An 18,055-nucleotide genomic window follows, 5' to 3' on the forward strand; every position below is an offset into this window, starting at 1 on the left:
ACCCTTCTCCCTGCCCATGCACGCCCCCGTTTGCTCCTCTCCTTGAAAAGCAAAAGAAAAACTCCCACAATACCCACCTCCGCACATCCCCCAACCACACCCCCAACCCCAAATATAATCCACTCTGCAACCCTCATTCCGTACTCTTACGATAAACATAATGCTCTAAAATATAATACTTTTAAACTATTCTCTCCCCCATAGACTTCAATGCTGTAAACATATTTTATCCAGTTTGCCTTAATTCTTTTTTATGGGTTCAGCTTCTGATAGCAAAATAAGAATTTTCATACATTGACTCCAGTTCTAGTCTTTGTAGAGAAACTTCTCAGAATTCTTATCATATGAATTCATCTATCGCTCAAGCTGAAATAGGATGTTTATTTAGTGTCAACTATTGGTAAAGTTCTTTTTCAGTCTGTGTACTATTCTCTTTTTCCCAAGAGTAACGAACCTCATGAGACAATGCCAATTGCTGCCTTTGGACAAAAACAGCGGCCCTCTCGGTTTTACCTGACACCCCCACGGTTACCTTATACACCACCACTCCAGTCACCGATAACGGTGAGTGAAAGCGAGAAACTTTGTCACTGATTAATGATAATTATTTTACATGAACTGTATTCTTGGGAAATACACAGTACTCCAACTTAGGAGTGATGCAAATGATTTTGAGTTGTCAAATATGAACTAAGTATGAACAAAAGAGTTGCCTCCATTCTGGAACTACTGTCTGGCAGTATTTTTGGTATTGGAATAGCTGTAATAGATATTTTCTTAGTCTGACAGTAATTTCTAAAGAGTCAATGTTAGCAGTGTCCCTTTTGTTCTCACAGGATAACGATCCTTTGTTAGGACAGTCACCATGGAGAAATAAAAGTTCTGGCTCTGACATGGAAACGTTAGGCGGTTTTCCAGTGGAGTTCCTAATTCAAGTGGTAAGCAGCACTTTACATGTCTTGGGTGCCTGTTAAAAAGATCAGTTAAAGTTATTTTTGTTGTTAAAGTTGAATTTTTTTCTACAACCAAATATTTTTACATACTGGATTTTAAAAAAAAAAACAAAACCAAAAACATTTTATTGGCTTTCAACACTCTTGTTGTTTCCAACGTAGCTTGAAATGATACACAGCACCGAAAAAGGCCTTGAGACTTTTTGTGGATTTTTTTCTTGGCTTGGGTCTCATTATTTCCACTATTTTTAAAGACTCATATGTTCCGGTTTATGTCCTATGAAACTCTAAATGGTCACTGCTGATAATTTGTGTATTGTGACGGCTTGTCCACTATTTAGTGACTTTAGCTCTTGAATAGTTTTTGTCAGAGCTAGCTAGTTAATGAAAAGGAATTTTTTCTTTTATTGAGACTTTTATTAAGAAACAGTATTAATTTGCTAAATAATTAAATACAGGATACTAATAAACCTAAGTTGAGACAAGTTGAGAAATAACTAGAACATTTCCCCCAAGAACCAGGCCAGGTGTAATGAACACTATTATTATTTAAACATTAGTTAGGGCTGAAAATTAGAGTTTTTAAAAGTTAACTTTGTTTTAGTCATAGTCTAATAAAATTTTACTTTTTCCTCTTCATTTTCCTTTTTAAAAAGGAAAAAAATACTTTGTCTTCAATTCATTGCCATTGAGTTTTTGCGGCGCACACTGATCCTTTAGGATAAAACCAGAACCAAAACAGATTGTTCTGCAGCTGATCCCAGCTCATAGCAATCAAGTGTTTATACCATAATTCACTGAAATAGTCACAGATTAAGGCTTCCCTCCACATTGATTTGTGTGCACATGTATGTTTGTGTGTATAGCATTCTGTGTTTCTCAACCATAGATAACATGGTTAGTTACTCTTGGGACATAACATTCCTTACACTTTCTACCTTTTGGCTTCCAAAGAAGATTTATTTTATTTTTTTTTCTATAATTATATTTTATTAATTTTCATAAACATTTACAGAGATTTTGGGTTTCCATTCATTCATTGTTGCACTATTCTCTCTACCCTCCTCCCAGTTTGTTCTTGTCCAAATGCCACAGTGCTTGTCAAAGCCAGTTCTGATTAATCTTCTTTGTCAGTGTGTCCTTTGCCATTCCCTATCACTCCTCCCTGAGAGAGACTTCACCCTGAGTTACAAGGAAAAGGGGATGGCGTATTCTCTTAGCTACTTCCTGCTGAAAAGGGACGCTGTGGGTTTCATGGTGAAGATCTTCTCTCACTACTCTAAAGGGCCCCTTTGGCAGTAGGAAACACATAGACTATTATGGAGATTGATTTTGGAATTTAGATGCACTCTTATTGATTGTTTTATTTTATTTTATTTTTTTTTTAAAGGTGAGAAAAACTTGTATTTAGAATTAGCCAGCTGGACTCAGTTTAGAGGACCCCAATTTCGTTGGCAACATCCAAAGCATCCTAGTCAGGAGCAAGTCGAACATAGGCCTTCTTCTCTCCATCAGGCCTAATCGAAGTGTTGACCTTAGCCACCCACATCAGTGTCACAGAGCTTCTTTACAGCTTGTTTGATTTGGTGCTTGTTGGCCTTGACATCCACAGTGAACACAAGTGTGTTGTTATCTTCTATCTTCTTCATGGCCGACTCAGTGGTTAGGGGAAATTTGATGATGGCATAGTGGTCAAGCTTGTTTCCCCTGGGGGCACTCTTCCGGGGGTATTTGGGCTGCCTGTGGAGTCTCAGTGTCTTAGGCTGCCGGAAGGTGGGTGATGTGCAGATGATTTTTTTTTTTTTGACTGTGGATGCCCTTCAGAACTGCCTTCTTGGCCCCTTTAATGCCTTTGCTTTGGCTTCAGTTTTAGGAGGGGCAGGGACTTCCTTCTTCGCTTTCGGCACCATCTTCGTAAAAAAGGCCCAAAGAAGATATTTTTATATCAAAGGTTGATAACAGGAAAATATCCACATGCAGAATGCTTTTTGTTCTTTTTACAAATAGAATATTTTTTTAAAACTTGTAAAAATGAAGGTGGAGATAGAGACAGCGAATTGACCACCAGAGGGAGCTAGAAAATAAGCTCTCTATTGTTTCTCACAGTGTGCTACAGCACTCTTGATAAGGAGCCCACAGTGTAGGGTGTACACAGCAGAGTGATAACCTGAGGGCTTGATGGTTCAAATCCAGAGGAAGATAGGTGGTCTCTTCCTGTGAAGATTTATGACCTCAGAAACGCAATAGAGGGTCAATATGAGAAAGAATCAATTCCTGGACAATGGGTTTGGCACTCTTAATTAATAAGGAGCCCTAGTTGCACAGTGAATTGTTAGGCTGCTAACTTAAAAATCCATAATTCGAATCCACCATCTGGTCCACAGGATTAGGCAGTTTGCTTCCTGCTTCTATATAGATCTGGTCTGCTTTGTCCTGCAGGGATGCTCTACACCGGCACCGCCCGGGCAACAGTGGACTGACACTCTGTGGAGGTGCTCTGCTTCAAGGCACAGGTGCTTGCGCGCATTTCCGCAGTGTAGACCCATGTGGGGCAGTCTCAGGGGCTGCTGTGATCACAACAGCAGAGGTCATGCCCTTGACCCTGCTGGCTCAGTGATTAACTCACCAGGAGGTTGGCAGTTCGATTGTACCAACCACTCTGCAAGAGAAAGACGGGGCAGTGTGTCTCTCTAGATCTATGCAGACCCTGCGGCAGTTCTGCTCTGTCCCTGCATTGATGTTGACAGCAGGTTTGCTTTTTCAGTTTTACAATCTTGGTATTTTTACTCATGTATATGTGTTTGCTTTTGGTGCTTAATTTTAACTTTGTGATCTTTTTGTTAACCTCAGTTTAACTATTAAGGTATCTTAGAGGTCATTTTAAGCTTTAAAAAGAAGCCACAAAGGTGCTCTGGTGTTCTAGTAGCAAGAAGCTGCACTGCAATCCCAGAGGTGTGTGGTTCAAATCCACCAGGTGCTCTGCTGGAGAAGAAGGGGCACTCTCCTCCTGTACCAATCAGATCTGATTTGATGGTACACACACACAAAATAAGAAATAAAAAAAAAAGAAGCCACAAAACCAACACAGAAAGTTGTGAAACGTTACCTTGTGGTCTTTAAGGTTAAAACATTACCTTGTGGTCTTTAAGGTTTTACAAAGTGATCTGATGACACAGTGCTGAAAGCACTTAACTGGGGAGAAAGGTGATGTGTAAACACCACTGTGCAGCCCTTCCCCACCCCCCCACCCCCGGCTGCTCTGTGTGTCCTGGGGGGTCAGGAGGCTCACAGGCGGCTTGGTGGAAGGGTTCTCTTTTAGGGCTTGACATTTCACAGAGTGCTGCTTTACTTTTCTTATTTTACTTTCCTTACTTTAAGCTTTAAAGTAGATTGAGAGGTTATTATCTGGATTTTTTTTATGTTCCTCATATTCTGTTTCTTATGACACAATAAATTAGTTTTTTTAAAATTATAATAAATTTACTTGTTGAGGAAACTTTTCTTTTCCTGAGGATAATGGCACAATGGCTAAGCACTTGGTTTGCCACCAAAAGGTAGACAGTGCCAGTCCACCAGCGGCTTCTTCCTTATTACAGCCTACGAACTCCACGTGATGGTTCCTCTGCTCCACGGGGCCGCTGTGAGCTGCCTGGCCACTCCCCAGCGAACTGACACCTACAAGAAATGCGAACAATCTTAGAAATGACTCCTCTGCTCCTTAGTGATGTTCCAGTTTTAAAAATTAAAGTAAATTTAATTAAGAATTAAAGCAGCATGATAGTCATCAACAACAGGCCCACAACCTAAGACAAGCAGAACTTAGTCGAGGGAGGTCACCTGCCCCCTTCCGGCTCTTCTTGGTGCTTTCCATGCTTCTAAAAACCATGACCTTCTGTAAAACTAACCACCTCAGGAGACCTACTGAGACCATACACAGACCTGAGGAAATACGCTTAGCATCTGTCTCATCATGCTTTTTGCCTACATCAACCTAGATCATTTTTTCATTATGGAAAATTTAAGGCATAGAAAGGGTAGAAAGAATTATATAATAAACATCTCCGTGAAGAAATCAGAAGACGTGTTGTGCTGGGAAGTCTGCTGGCTAGGACTTCTCCAAGGTGTTAGGAAGTAGCAAGGTCACTTTATAGACCAAAGCACACCAGATTCAAGCCATGGTCTTTTCAGTTACTTCCTGTGCGTCTGAGAGCTGGACAGTGAATAAGGGTGACAGGAGAAGAATCAAGGCCTTTGAGCTGTGGTGTTAGAGAAGAAAGCTGAATGTCCCATGGATGGCCAAGAGAACGAACAAGTCTTGTCTATTGACATCTCTGACTGGTCCCTCCTTAACTATATGGCCAAAGTTGGTGAGAGGAGGTTTTACCATCCTTGCTTCTGAAGAATAGTCTGATTTTACTTTCTCCAAGACAGACCTGTTGGTTCTCTTGACTGTCCATGGGATAGTCAGTGCTCTTCTCCAGCACCACAGTTCAAAGGCATCAATTCTTCTGTCATTCTTAGTCATTGTCCAGCTTTTCATATGCATAGCATGTGACTGAGAAGAGCATGACTTTAGTCAGTGCTGGTTTTTAAACTGATCTCCTCCTTGCTCTTTATCACTTTGGAGACATCCCTGATAGCAGATTTCCCCAGTACAATATGTCTTTTGATTTCTTGACTGCTGGCACTCAGGGTGACTGTAGATCACAGTAAGATGAAATCATTGACGACTTCAGTCCTTTCTCATCTGTCATGATGTGGCCCAGCAGTGAGGCTGTTTTCTTTTCTTGATGTTGTGCTCTCACCCGTATTGAAGGCTGTAGTCTGATCTTCACTGCAAATACGTCTTCACACTTCCAGCTAACACAAGGGTGTGTCAGCTGCGTTATGCAAATTGTTGATGAGTCTTTCTCAGATTCCTAATGCCACATTTTTAAAGAGTCCAGCTTCTCGATTAATACACCTCAAAAAATTAAGATACTTCTTAATATCACTAAATATCCAGTCTTCAAATATTCCAGTTCTCAAATATTAAATGCTCTCTGCCTCCTGCAGGTTTTTGTTCAAGAAGCTGAAGTGTTTGTCGGTTGTTGTTTTTGTTGTGTGCTGTGGGGTCAGACCATCTCCTAGCTGAGCCTCCAGTGGGTGTTTTCCAAGGCAGTAAATTTTACGGGATAAGATTGTCCTCTTTTTCAGGCGAATCAGCTAGTGGATTCAAACCATTGCCTTTGGGATTGCAGCACAGCTTCTTACAACTAGGCCACCCAAGCACCCTAGTTCGGTTTGTCTGTGCTGGTGTGTCAGATTTGACATAATCAGGATTTTGCTGATTGAATCCTTGTGGTATCATTCTACATTTTCTTCTGTGTTTTGGTAATGGCATCTAAAGTTTTTTTATTAGATTTTAATTTTTTGGTTTGAGTGATTTATTTTTCGGTTATAGGTGGAGAGCTCTGATGACATAGAGGATAAAGAAGGCAAATCACTGCCAACTGACAGACAGGAGGTTCCTGTCCAACAGTGGTCGATCTCCTGTGATTTACAGCCTCTGAAAATCTGCTAGAGGGTCAGCTCTAAGTTGGTTCCAACTTGACAGCATATAGCAACAATACTTTCTTTCAATTTTTTTTTATTATTAATTTCAATGAAAATTTACAGAGACTTTGGATTTCCATTCATTCTCTCCTCCCAACCCTCCCCCCCGCCCAGTACACTACCCTCTTGGAAAAGTAAAAGAAAAATTCTTTCATTGTTTTACAATCCCTCCCCCCAGGTCCACTCCACTATACAGCCTTTGCTCTGGACTCCTATCATGACAAAAATACCTAATCTTATATCCCTTTTAAACCATTTTCTCCCTCATCTGTCTCAATGCAGTATACATTATTGAACCCATCTTTCTCAGTCTCCCCCCAACCACAAGGTCAGTCCTGTTTTACAACAGTGGCACCATTCAGTATTTGTCATTTTGTGACTGTGATACTTCACTCAGCATAATGTCCTCCAGGGTCACCCATTTTGAATAATATTGCATGAGTTCCTTGTTTTTCAATGCAGCGTACGTAGTATTCCATTGTGTGAATATACCGTGGCTTCTCTATCCATTCGTTTGTTGATGGGCACTTAGGTTGTTTACAGCTCCTTGCTATTGTGAACAAAGCCACGATAATAAACATGGGTGTGCATATATCTGCTTGGGTGTCAGTTATTGTCTCTTTGGGGCATTATAGTATTGGAATTGCTGGGTCAAATGGTATCTCTTTGCAACTTTTTGAGAAAGTGCCATACCGCCTTCCACAGTGGTTGCATCATTGTACACTCTCACCAACAGTGAATAAGAGTTCCAGTTTCTCCACAACCTCGCCAGCATTTGTTGTTTGCTGTTCTGTTAAATTTTGCTACTCTGACTTGGGTGAGATGATATCTCATAGTTGTTTTGGCAATAATACTTTCATTGATGGTTGTCATGTTACTGTTGTTGTTGTTGTTTTTATTGGTTCCATAGAATCAAGTATGACTCATAGCGACACTTTGAACAACAGATCTGAACCCTGTCCTATCCTGTGTCATCTTCATCATCTCTGACACACTTGAGCCCATTGCTGCAGTCACTGTGTCAACCCACCTGGTTGAGGGTTTTCCTCCTCTTCTTCATTCCTCCACTTTGCCAAGCATTATGTCCTTCTCCAAGGAATAACCTCTTCTAGCCACATGCCCAAAGTATGTGAGACGAAGCTTCATCATCTTTACCTCCAAGGAGCACTCTGGCTGCACCTTCTCCAAGCCATATCTGTTTGTTCTTTTAGCATTTCATGGCATATTCAGCACTCTTCTCCAGCACTACAGCTTAAAGGTACCAGCTCTTCATCTGTCATTCTTAGTCATTGTCCATCTCTCTGATGCATAGCAAGTGATTGAAAAGACCTTGGGCTAAATCAGGCCTACCTAAGTCCTCTAACTTCTCAGGCCTATAATAATTTTATTTCTTTTTCTCATGCTGTTAGCAGCTGTGATGACTAGAGCTTACATTTTTACTCCTTAGTGTTACAAAATGGTGGTGTTTAGTTGTGACATTTTTTGTTTACTGCCTAAAATAGTTCTATAAAGAAAAATTTTGCCAGGCCAATTACTTGGTTTACTGATGGTAGGTACATTGTGTAAGAAAGCCAAAATAAATACTTGGTTGGTGGTTTTTGCTTTTGTGATTATTTTTTTTCCATTTAGAAAATAATTCGTTTGGTTCCTAGTATTCTCCAACAGTAGATACCTTTTAAAATATTATAAACTATGTGTTTTAACATATTTATGCTTCCAAATTTTGCAGTTGTTACTCTTACTGATGGGTGAACTATCATATTTTTGGCCAGTGGGAGCCTGTTCATATTGCCTCTTCAGCTTTTTTTTTAACATGTTTGGTTATAATGGATTTTATAAAAATAAAAGATGTTGCTATTTGTATATTTAAACACTAAAATTAAATTATTAGAGTATCTTAGTAAAGAATTGGAAATACTTAAATGTCTGTATTTAATCCAACAACATTTTTGTTTGTCTGTAGACCAAGTTATCAAAAATCCTCATGATTAAAAAGGAACACATCAAGAAATTAAGGGAAATGAACACAGAAGCAGAAAAATTGGTAAGAATCTGTTTGGTTTTTTCCTTTTAGTTCTTTAATTTAGAAATGGTGGAGCTTGCTGTATAAGAATTTAAAAATACTTATGTAGAGATGGAAGGAGCCCAGGAAGTGGAGTGGAGTGTGTTGAGTCACTAACCATAAGGTTGACAGTTCAAGTCAACTATACGCAGCAGCTCTGCTGTGGCTTTCAGTGACAGGATCAACTGGATCCTCAACTGGATAGCAGCAATTTGGTTTTCAATATAAAGATGAAATTCATAGAATAGGAAGCAAATGTAAGAGTGGATCAGCAAAATGGAAAGTTCGTTCTTGGGAAGAGCAAATATAGTTGATAAAACCGACATTCTCCGTCAGGAAAAAGCAATCGAAAGGGACAAGTAGCTGACACCAAAAAAACAGTAAGGAGGAGATTGTAACTGCTTTCTGCACTTTGATTTGAAAAGTAAGATGGTATCAACAGATTTCTTCAAAGATACAGCTTGTCGACAGAGACACACTTCTGAGTGAATCCAGAATTATAAAATGTGCCCACAGAGAGACTGCAGCTGCAGATTGACTTTCTCCAAAGCAGTAAATGTTACCAAATACTGTCCTTCAAAATGCTTGTAGGAAGTGGGAAAATGAGCATGCTTCCCAGATTGGTGTCTTGTTTTGTTTTGTTTTGGGGGGGGTTGTTTGTTTGTTTTTTATTATTATTAATTTTAATGAAAATTTACAGAGATTTTGGATTTCCATTCATTCATTGATGCAATTTTCTCCCTGCCCATCCCTCCCCTCCAGTTCATTCTTCTCTTTGAAAAGTAAAAGAGAAATTCTTCCATTGTTATACAGTCCCTTCCCCCAAGTCCACTCCACTATGCAGCCTTTGTCTGGACTCCTGTCATGACAATAAAACCTAAACATGGGATAAGTTATGTATACTGCATTGAAACAGATGAGAGAGAGAACAAAAATGTATATATGATTAGGTATTACTGTCATGACATGAGTCCAAATTGTTTTATTTTTTAATTATTTGTAACAAAACCCAGAAAAGACGTTACAAAGGTTACAAGGTTGCAAATTTACCTCCTTCATGCACCTACTACTACTGTTACCACTGAGCTGATTCCAACTCACAGCAGCCCTGCTTAGCAGAGTAGAACAGCCCCCTAGATTCCCAAAGCTCTGATCTTCATGGGATCAGATTTTTCAGCTCTTTTCTTTTTTAAAAAAAAGCTTTTGAACATTTTTAAAAAATTTTTTATTATTATTATTTTTGTGTGTCTATGTACCGTCAAATCAGATCTGACTGGTACGAGGAGATTGTCCCTCAGCTCTTTTCTTACACAGAACAGCTGCTAGGTTCAGACCTACTCACAGCTGAGCACTTACCCAGTGCACACTCAGGCTTTTCCGTTCCTGAGCACAGGCAGATGCAGAGATCCTGAATAAGAAACAGCAAATGGAATTGAGCAGTGTATTACAAAGCTGCATCGCCACAGCCAGGGATGAGTGATTCCTGGAATGCAAACGGATTTACATTCTTAACTGACTACAAGAGATGCAGTAGAGTCTGTAGACTAATTATGAAAATTATGCATAAAGCCTGTAAGTGGGAATGACTACCTACCCACAAGCTTCTCTGTTAGTTCAATCTGTAACCAAATTTACTATGAACAGAATAAATAATTTTAGGTCGATGTGTAGAAGATACTTGTTAGCATAGTGGCAAAATGCATGTAGCACTAAAGTTGTACTTCAGAGACATCATATCCATGATCTCTAAAGAAAGCAAATGTGGACAACAGTTAATTTAGAGACTTTCCAACTTACCTAAAATCTGTAACATTTTACTCATTCATGTTACTGTATTTAAGTATCACAGTGTAAACCAAGTAAATGCTTTATTAAAAGAAGTTAAAGGGGAGCTCTGGTGGCCTAGTGGTAAGGAGCTGCAACTACAATCGCAGAGGCTCACGGTTCGAATTCGCCAGATGCTCTGCCGGGGAAGGAGGGTCAATCTCCTCCTGTACCAGTCAGATCTGATTTGACGGTACACTCACACAAAAATAATAAAAATTTAAAAAATATATATATTAAAAAAAAAAAAGAAGAAGTTAAACTGGTCACCATGACCTGGCCATTGGTAGTAAAATATTTGTAACATGTATATATTCATTATGTTTTTAAACACTGATGGGAAAAGTGAGATTAATATTGGGAACATGAATAGAAATTCAACTGTTACCGTTTAGGCCACCAACACAAAGGCAGGTGGTTCGAATCCTCCACCTGCCCCAATGAGAAAAGTGAACAGTCTCTTCCCATGAAATTTACACTCTGCAAATCCACAAGGGGCCAGCTCTTGGTCAGTTCCAACTAGATGGCACTGAGTTAGTTAAGTAACACTTTGTTTAATTTGCTTTTTCTTCTTGTAGCTCTGTTTTTAAGTTAAATGGCAGATATTATGACACTTGTAGGAAATGAGCCCATCACCTAAGTGGCATTAATACCATTATCACACACAGGAATACTGGATGTAGGCAATTTAAATATTTTCTGTTTGTGATGGATAACTCAAATCTCCTATTAGATTGTTGAAATTGCATTACCAAAACAAGAAAAGGAAATAACTTCTCAAAATCTTGTTCCCCCCCCCATTCAGAAATCGTATTCCATGCCAATTGGCATTGACTTTCAGCGGAGATATGCCACCATTGTTCTCGAGCTTGAACAGCTCAACAAGGACCTAAACAAAGTTCTGCATAAAGTTCAGCAGTACTGCTATGAGGTAGGAAATGCTGCCTGGGCATTTTCTTTCAGGAAAGGTGCTCTTTTTCTGTATTTGAAACTTAATGCTGTCACCTTCACACTTTGGAAAATCCCAAATAAAACTTAAGTGTTTATAAGATGCTTTATTAGTAGAACTATATTGTTTGTCTGTTTTCCCTCTCATCGCATCATCATCATCAGGTAGTCCTTCATACGCTGAGTTAAACTGTGTTGTTTGCTTATTTGAGTTATTGCTCTCAAAAAAGAAAATCTAAAATTGATTTTTTTTCCTCTTTAACTGGAAGAAATTGTGCTGATGTAGAATCTGAACTAAACCCAGTGGGACCACCCACCAGGGTAGCAACGAGTTCTGTATAACATTAGGGTACAACTTGCTGTTTATCTGTAGCTTCCTGTGAACTTTTGTAACCACTGCTTCATTGCTTCCCACCTCTTGTCACCTGGTGTGTTACCTGTCCCTTCTTGTTGGCTTCTCCATGCTGTGCATTCTCCACACTGGCATTTTCTATATTCACTTTAGAGTGTGGCTTGATATTTGGTAATGGGGAACGCATTTAAAAAGGCGAAAACACTAAAGCAAGGAGAAGTAGCACTTCAAAAAAGAATATGGCTTTTTCATGTCATTGCCCAGCAGTGTCTCTTGGGTTGTTGCCCTGTGGGCTTTGCACACATGCTTTTTGCCTTAAATTTGTTACTGTGCTGTGTGTTTAACTTTATTTCCTCTTTAAACTTTACATTAAGTCTATTTTTTAACTTCACATACATGATTCATATGGCTATTAGTTAATTATTGTTACATATGACTAGAGAGTGGCTCACCAGTTTCACCTCAAAATTATGTTTCTCATTAAAAGATACCATTAAATGTTTGAGATGAGTTTAGATTGTTTCTGTATTTTTATTCTCAGGAAAAAAAATATATGTGTGTTTCTAGAGAAAACTACCTCTGTTTATATGATTATTAAACACTTGCCTTTTTGTAATAGATAAATCCAAAAAACTTGATATGCCTAGTGATTTTATCAATCTACTTGAACTGACTTGAGGAACATTAACCACTTTTTAGTTAATAATTGTGTTATGTTCATCCCTGTAGTTACCTGTTACTGTCTATTTTTTATTTTCCTGATGTTAGTTACTTAGAAGCACTATTTGCCATCCTTATAAACATACTGTCCTCTGTGGGCAAGTAGACGTCAGCTGTGCAGACCAAGCAGTCCCAAGCTGACACGTAATAAAGCCAACAAGAGATGCATAAGTGCGTTGGTGATATATTGTATAAGTTCATTATTTACACAAGATCATTTCCGTTTTACAAGGCTTTGGTAGAAATGTAGTATTGCTTTTAAAAATAAAAACTGTAACAGGAAATACTATGACTGAGCAACTATGCTCCAAAGTGTATATCCAGCAAGTAAGTAAGTAAGTATGCAGCCATCAAAACACGTATGCTAGGATGTTCATAGCATCATGTGAATGCAGTCAGCACCACCAAATTATACAGTCAAAATGAAAGGCAGAGAATGCCTTAAGAACAGTGCTTGGATGAGGGCACATTAAAGAGTTGGATCTGTTGAAGTGTAAATAACTTCAAATGTCTCACAGCACAATTTTCATTTCCAATTTCTTTCTAAAGAAATAGATTTCATAAGCCTTTCTCCAAAATGACTGCCATTAAAAATTTCCATATCCAACCACAGTCAAATGGATTGAGAAACTATGGTACATTCACATGCAGCACTTAGGGGCAGTGATTTTTAAAATTACTACATAACTTGGGAGAGATTGGAGGGCATTACTCTGAGTGAATTAACTCAGTTTCATAAGGAGAAATACTGTACAGGACCATTATTATGAAAATAGAAGGGTAACTAGTAAAATGTGTATGGAAGTCCAAGGGGGGACAGGATGGGAACAGAGGGCTGAGGGTGGGCAGGGTGGGGGAAAACCACAGGGTCATACAATTTGGTGGGTGGAGGGAGAGGAGGGGTAAGGGAAATGGGAAAGATCTGGCGGGGATTTGGTAAGACAGGGTAATGAAGGCTATTGTTCAAGCTGCTCTGAAAGAATTGGCAAAAAAACAAGGCCCCAGGAATTGATGGCATACCAGTTGTTGTATTTCAACAAACACGCTGCTCTGGATTTGCTCACCAAGTTTTGCCAAGAAATCTGGATAACAATCACCTGATCAACTGACTGGAAGAAATCTCTATTTTGTTCCCATTCCAAAGAAAGATGATCTGACAAAGTGTGGAAATTGTCGAACAGTATCATTAATATTACATGCAAGCAAGATTCTGTTGAATATTACCCCAAAACGACTGGAACAGCACATCAACAGAGAACTACCAGAAGTGCAGGCTGGGTTTATAAGAGGCCAGGGGAGTAGGAATTTTATAGCTAATGTTAGATGAATCCTGGCTGAAAGCAGGGAGTACTGTGTTTTATTGACTATACAAAAGCATTTGACTGTGTGGATCACAACAAATTGTGGCTGACTCTGAGAAGAATGGGAATCCCAGAACACTTGATTGTGCTTATGTGAAACGTATACCTGGACTAGGAGGCATTAGTCAAAACAGAGCAAGGAAACACTGCATGGTTCAAAATTGGGAAGGGTGTACACTAGAGATGTGTCCTATCTCCTATACCTTTTCAATATATATGCAGAATAGATTATCCGGGAGGCTAGGCTCTATAAGGAGGAATGTGGCATTAAGATTGGAGGAAGACTCATCAACAGTCTGCCTTATGCAGACAATATAACCCTGCTTGCTGAAACTGAGAAGGATCTGGAGTGCTTGCTGCAGAAGGTCAAGGACTGCAGCCTTCAATATGGATTAAAGCTCAACATCAAGAAAACAAAGAGTCTCACCACTGGGTCAATTGGCAGCATCATGATAGATGGTAAAGAGATTGAAATTGTTCACAGCATTAGTTTGCTTGGCTCTACAATCAACATTCTTAGTACCAGCAGCCAGGAAATTAAAAGACGAATTGCATTGGTAAGACTGCTGTCAAAGACCTCTCCAAAGCACAGAGCAATGATACCAGTCTGGAATCTAAGGTGTGCCTGATCCAAGCCATATTCTTTGCAGTCTCTTGCTATGCGTCAGAGAGCTGGACAATGACTAGGGATGATAGAAGAATTGATGCCTTTGAGCTTCAGTGCTGGAGAAGAGTTTTAATGAATATACCATGGACTACTAGGAGAACAAATAGGTTCATTCTAGAGAGGGTGAGACCAGGCTGCTCCTTGGAGGCAAGGATTCTGAAGCTTCATCTGTCATACTTTGGACATGTTGCGAGGAGGGACCAGTTCTTGGAGAGGGACGTCATGCTTGGGAGGGTGGAAGGACAGCGCAGGAGAGAAAGGTCCTCGATAAGATGAATTGATTCAGTGACTGGGGTAATGGGGGTAGGTGTGTCAGAGACAATGAGATTGGCGCAGGATAGAGCAGGGTTTAGGGCTGTTGTACATAGAGTTGCAATGAATCACAGGCAACTCAGTGGCACGTAACAACAACAACAATAATAATGATTAACAATGATAATGATTGTATAAAACAACGTGAGTGAAGGAATGTTGTAAAACACAATGTATGTTTCACAACATGTAACAACTTTGTATGCAAACCAATGTAAAATTAAAAAAGAAATTTTTTTAAAAATTTCCGTAACAATTGTTACGTTTTTAAATTATACTTCATGGAAAATTACAATATGTTTCTTTTAAAAAGGAGTTTAAAAATTGGCATACACTGTCAAAGTTGGGTGATAGTCAACACACGTATACACTGGCCTTTTTGGAAAAAGACTTTGAGCAGGAGAAACATCCAGGGCTTGAGTAGGCATAATTTTCATTGTAAATGCTAGTGTTATTTTTTTAAAACTCCAAATCTGAAAGCAGGGTAGAAACACATGACCTTAGGAACTGACATCTCAGGCGCTTGTCATCCTTGTACGTTGCAGCTGGCTCCAGACCAGGGACTCCAACCCGCAGATCAGCCGACCGACATGCGGAGGAGGTGTGAAGAGGAAGCACAGGAGATTGTTCGGCTGGCCAACTCCTCCACAGGACAGCCCTGTGTGGAAAATGAGAATCTCACCGACCTAATCTCCAGGCTCACAGCTATTTTACTACAAATTAAGGTAAATTTCACAGAAAAAAATTTTTTTTTTATATTTTGACACTAAACAAAGCAACGCTTATTTGTTGCTAAAAAATTATAATCAGTAAATTTTATCAGCTATATCCATGTCTGTGTTTGAAGTGTAAACTAAATGTTGAAATACGGTTTATTTTCATTTAGTGTCTAGCAGAAGGAGGAGACTTAAATTCCTTTGAATTCAAATCACTTACAGACTCATTAAACGACATCAAGAGTACAATAGATGCTTCTAACATCAGGTGAGTGAGTCATCTGCTGTTACATTGGATACACTCATCAGTGTTATAGTGATTTTATAGTGACTTCCAGGAAAATGTTCACAATTACACATATTTGTGAATTAGTTGTATAATTCATCCTTTAAATAAATTTAGAAAGAGCTTTTCAGCTATATTTAGTCTATTGACGGAATAGAAATTTCTTAGGATTTTCTCAGATAAAGGAGTCAGGAGCTATATTAGTTTGGTTTTCCCGTGGAGGCTCAGCTTAGTGGACCCTCCTCAGTTAGAGAGGTTCACTCTCTTCTTCCAGCACTACTGTGATTCCATTCTGCCTCACTTATAAAGCCAAATTCATTGTCCCCAAGTCGTGTCCAGCTCAGAGCAGATTCCATCAGGGTTCCGAGGCCGTGGATCTGAAAAAGAGGAGAGTTCTCGCCATCCTGCTCCGGAGGAGCTAGCGGATCCGAACCACCAGACACAGCCTTCCCAGTAGCAGTGCAGCACTCTGGGGCCAGGCTCCCAGGGCACCTTCCCTCTGCCTCTTTAGAATGTGTGGAATTATGGCCAAAGTAGGAGAGGAGGTCTCGTCTCTCTCTCTGTGAGGTCATTATCTGAGTTCTAACTAAAATACAGATTTTTTTTTTCTTTTCCAAAATTTTTCTCCATGTTGTCAGATAATGTGGCTAACCATATTCCTTTTTTCCCCTCAGCTGTTTTCAGAATAATGTAGAAATCCATGTTGCACATATTCAGAGTGGCCTGAGCCAGATGGGAAACCTTCACGCCTTTGCAGCAAATAACACCAATAGAGACTGAGTCTGCGCTGTGAAGGTTCCGCTCTTCCAGCCGCACAGGACGTGTTTTTAAGAAGTCCTTTTCTGTGACATAGGCTTCCAATACCAAACACCTGCCTGCTGCAAACATGGGCAGTTAAGACCTCCAATTAAGGCATTTTAGTGTCCTGTACCGCTCCTTAACTGATGTACTGACCAGCATTGTAGTTTTCCTTTTTTATCATTCAGCTGCTGTAGCATTGCTTATGTTACATGTGTCTCTTAGCATATATTTTTAAATGGAAAATGTCTGACTGCATTAATATAATTTCATGGAAGACTGTTTTAACTCTACATGAAGTCAACCCAGTCAGTGCATGCTATGGAGGAGGAGGAGGACAGCTTTGGTCTTTAGTGCCTATCAGTGGCCGTGTGGAGATTCATCTAGCAAATGTCAGTTCCAGATGATTGCATTGAGCAGCTTCTTGGTCTTGGAAAGAGAACACCGTGCTGTGTGGAAGGCACCATTTATGTGGAGGCCACTGGGATAGAGATAGGAAATAGAGACTTTACAAGTATATTACTTGCAACGTTACATGGCTCTATAGATCATTTTATAATGTTTAATATTTTAATTTATCATAATTTATAAAGAAACCTTTGTTGTTTGTCTGTTAAAAAATGAAGGAGCAGGAAAAATGCATTACCACAAAATGCTAAATTTCAGCGAATGGATTTGGCATGTCTTTTTCCCGTTGATTCAGGGGGGGAAAGTGCTATTGTTATGAGATTTATTAAAAATAATTTAAGGAAAGGACTGATAGCACACTATTTTCGTATTTTTGTTTATTTGCACAACTTTTAAACCAGTGTACTGGTTAAAATACAATAGTACACAACTTAGAAAGTAAAAAGTTTTTTAAGGAAAGCAAATACTAGTGTGTGCTGTGATATGAATGCAGAAGAATGGTTTATGGGTTTTTTGAGGTGTTCTGGGTTTTTCTTTTCCCCAGGGGGAGTGGGTTTTTGTTTTGTTTTCTCAAAGGAAACCCCGTATCTGGAATGTTGATCTTGTAAAAAGTGTGTACTTGGAGTTTCCTGTTTTAATAGAGACTATTCCAAAGTTCAAGTATAAGAAACTGGTTTTGCATTTGGAGTTTAAAAAATAGCTAAGAGGTTTTGATTATTTCAGATATCTCATAAAATGAGACTTTTTCTATGTTTATGTAAAATAAAGCTTATTTTCCATTTGGAATGTTTGTATTGTTTACAAACGCTTCTGTATTCTTTGTTGGTATTGTGCCACCGCAGAAGTTCACTGCAGAGTTTATATTTCGCTAAATTTTTATGTTAATTAAGAAATGAGTAAATCTTTTCTTCCTAATGATATTTGTAATTCTAAATAAATTGATCTATGAAAATCACTACCAAATTACTACATCATTAATATAACAAGTTGAGAAGTATTAGTCCTATTAAAAAATATTTTGAAGAACCATCATTTCCACTTTTACTTTTACGG

The 18,055-nt window shown here is 39.0% G+C and overlaps 1 protein-coding gene across 2 annotated transcripts in view; it reads left to right on the plus strand.

The window, feature by feature from the left end:
- Nucleotides 1–16,875, plus strand: part of LIN9 (lin-9 homolog (C. elegans)) — a 70,657-nt gene extending 53,782 nt beyond the window's left edge. Inside the window, exons 9-15 of one of the 2 annotated variants that reach the window (XM_006897751.1) lie at nucleotides 445–564; nucleotides 837–938; nucleotides 8,512–8,592; nucleotides 11,240–11,365; nucleotides 15,340–15,519; nucleotides 15,681–15,778; nucleotides 16,471–16,875. In XM_006897751.1, coding sequence (XP_006897813.1) covers nucleotides 445–564; nucleotides 837–938; nucleotides 8,512–8,592; nucleotides 11,240–11,365; nucleotides 15,340–15,519; nucleotides 15,681–15,778; nucleotides 16,471–16,576 — 813 coding nt within the window. In that variant the 3' untranslated portion in view covers nucleotides 16,577–16,875. The remainder of the gene's footprint in view (nucleotides 1–444; nucleotides 565–836; nucleotides 939–8,511; nucleotides 8,593–11,239; nucleotides 11,366–15,339; nucleotides 15,520–15,680; nucleotides 15,779–16,470) is intronic. The other variant, XM_006897752.1, reaches the window with a different exon arrangement.
- Nucleotides 16,876–18,055: the final 1,180 nt, after the last annotated feature.

Source organism: Elephantulus edwardii, unplaced genomic scaffold, assembly GCF_000299155.1.
Source record: "Elephantulus edwardii isolate Elephantulus edwardi_28Jun2011 unplaced genomic scaffold, EleEdw1.0 scaffold00214, whole genome shotgun sequence".
Taxonomy (NCBI): domain Eukaryota; kingdom Metazoa; phylum Chordata; class Mammalia; order Macroscelidea; family Macroscelididae; genus Elephantulus; species Elephantulus edwardii.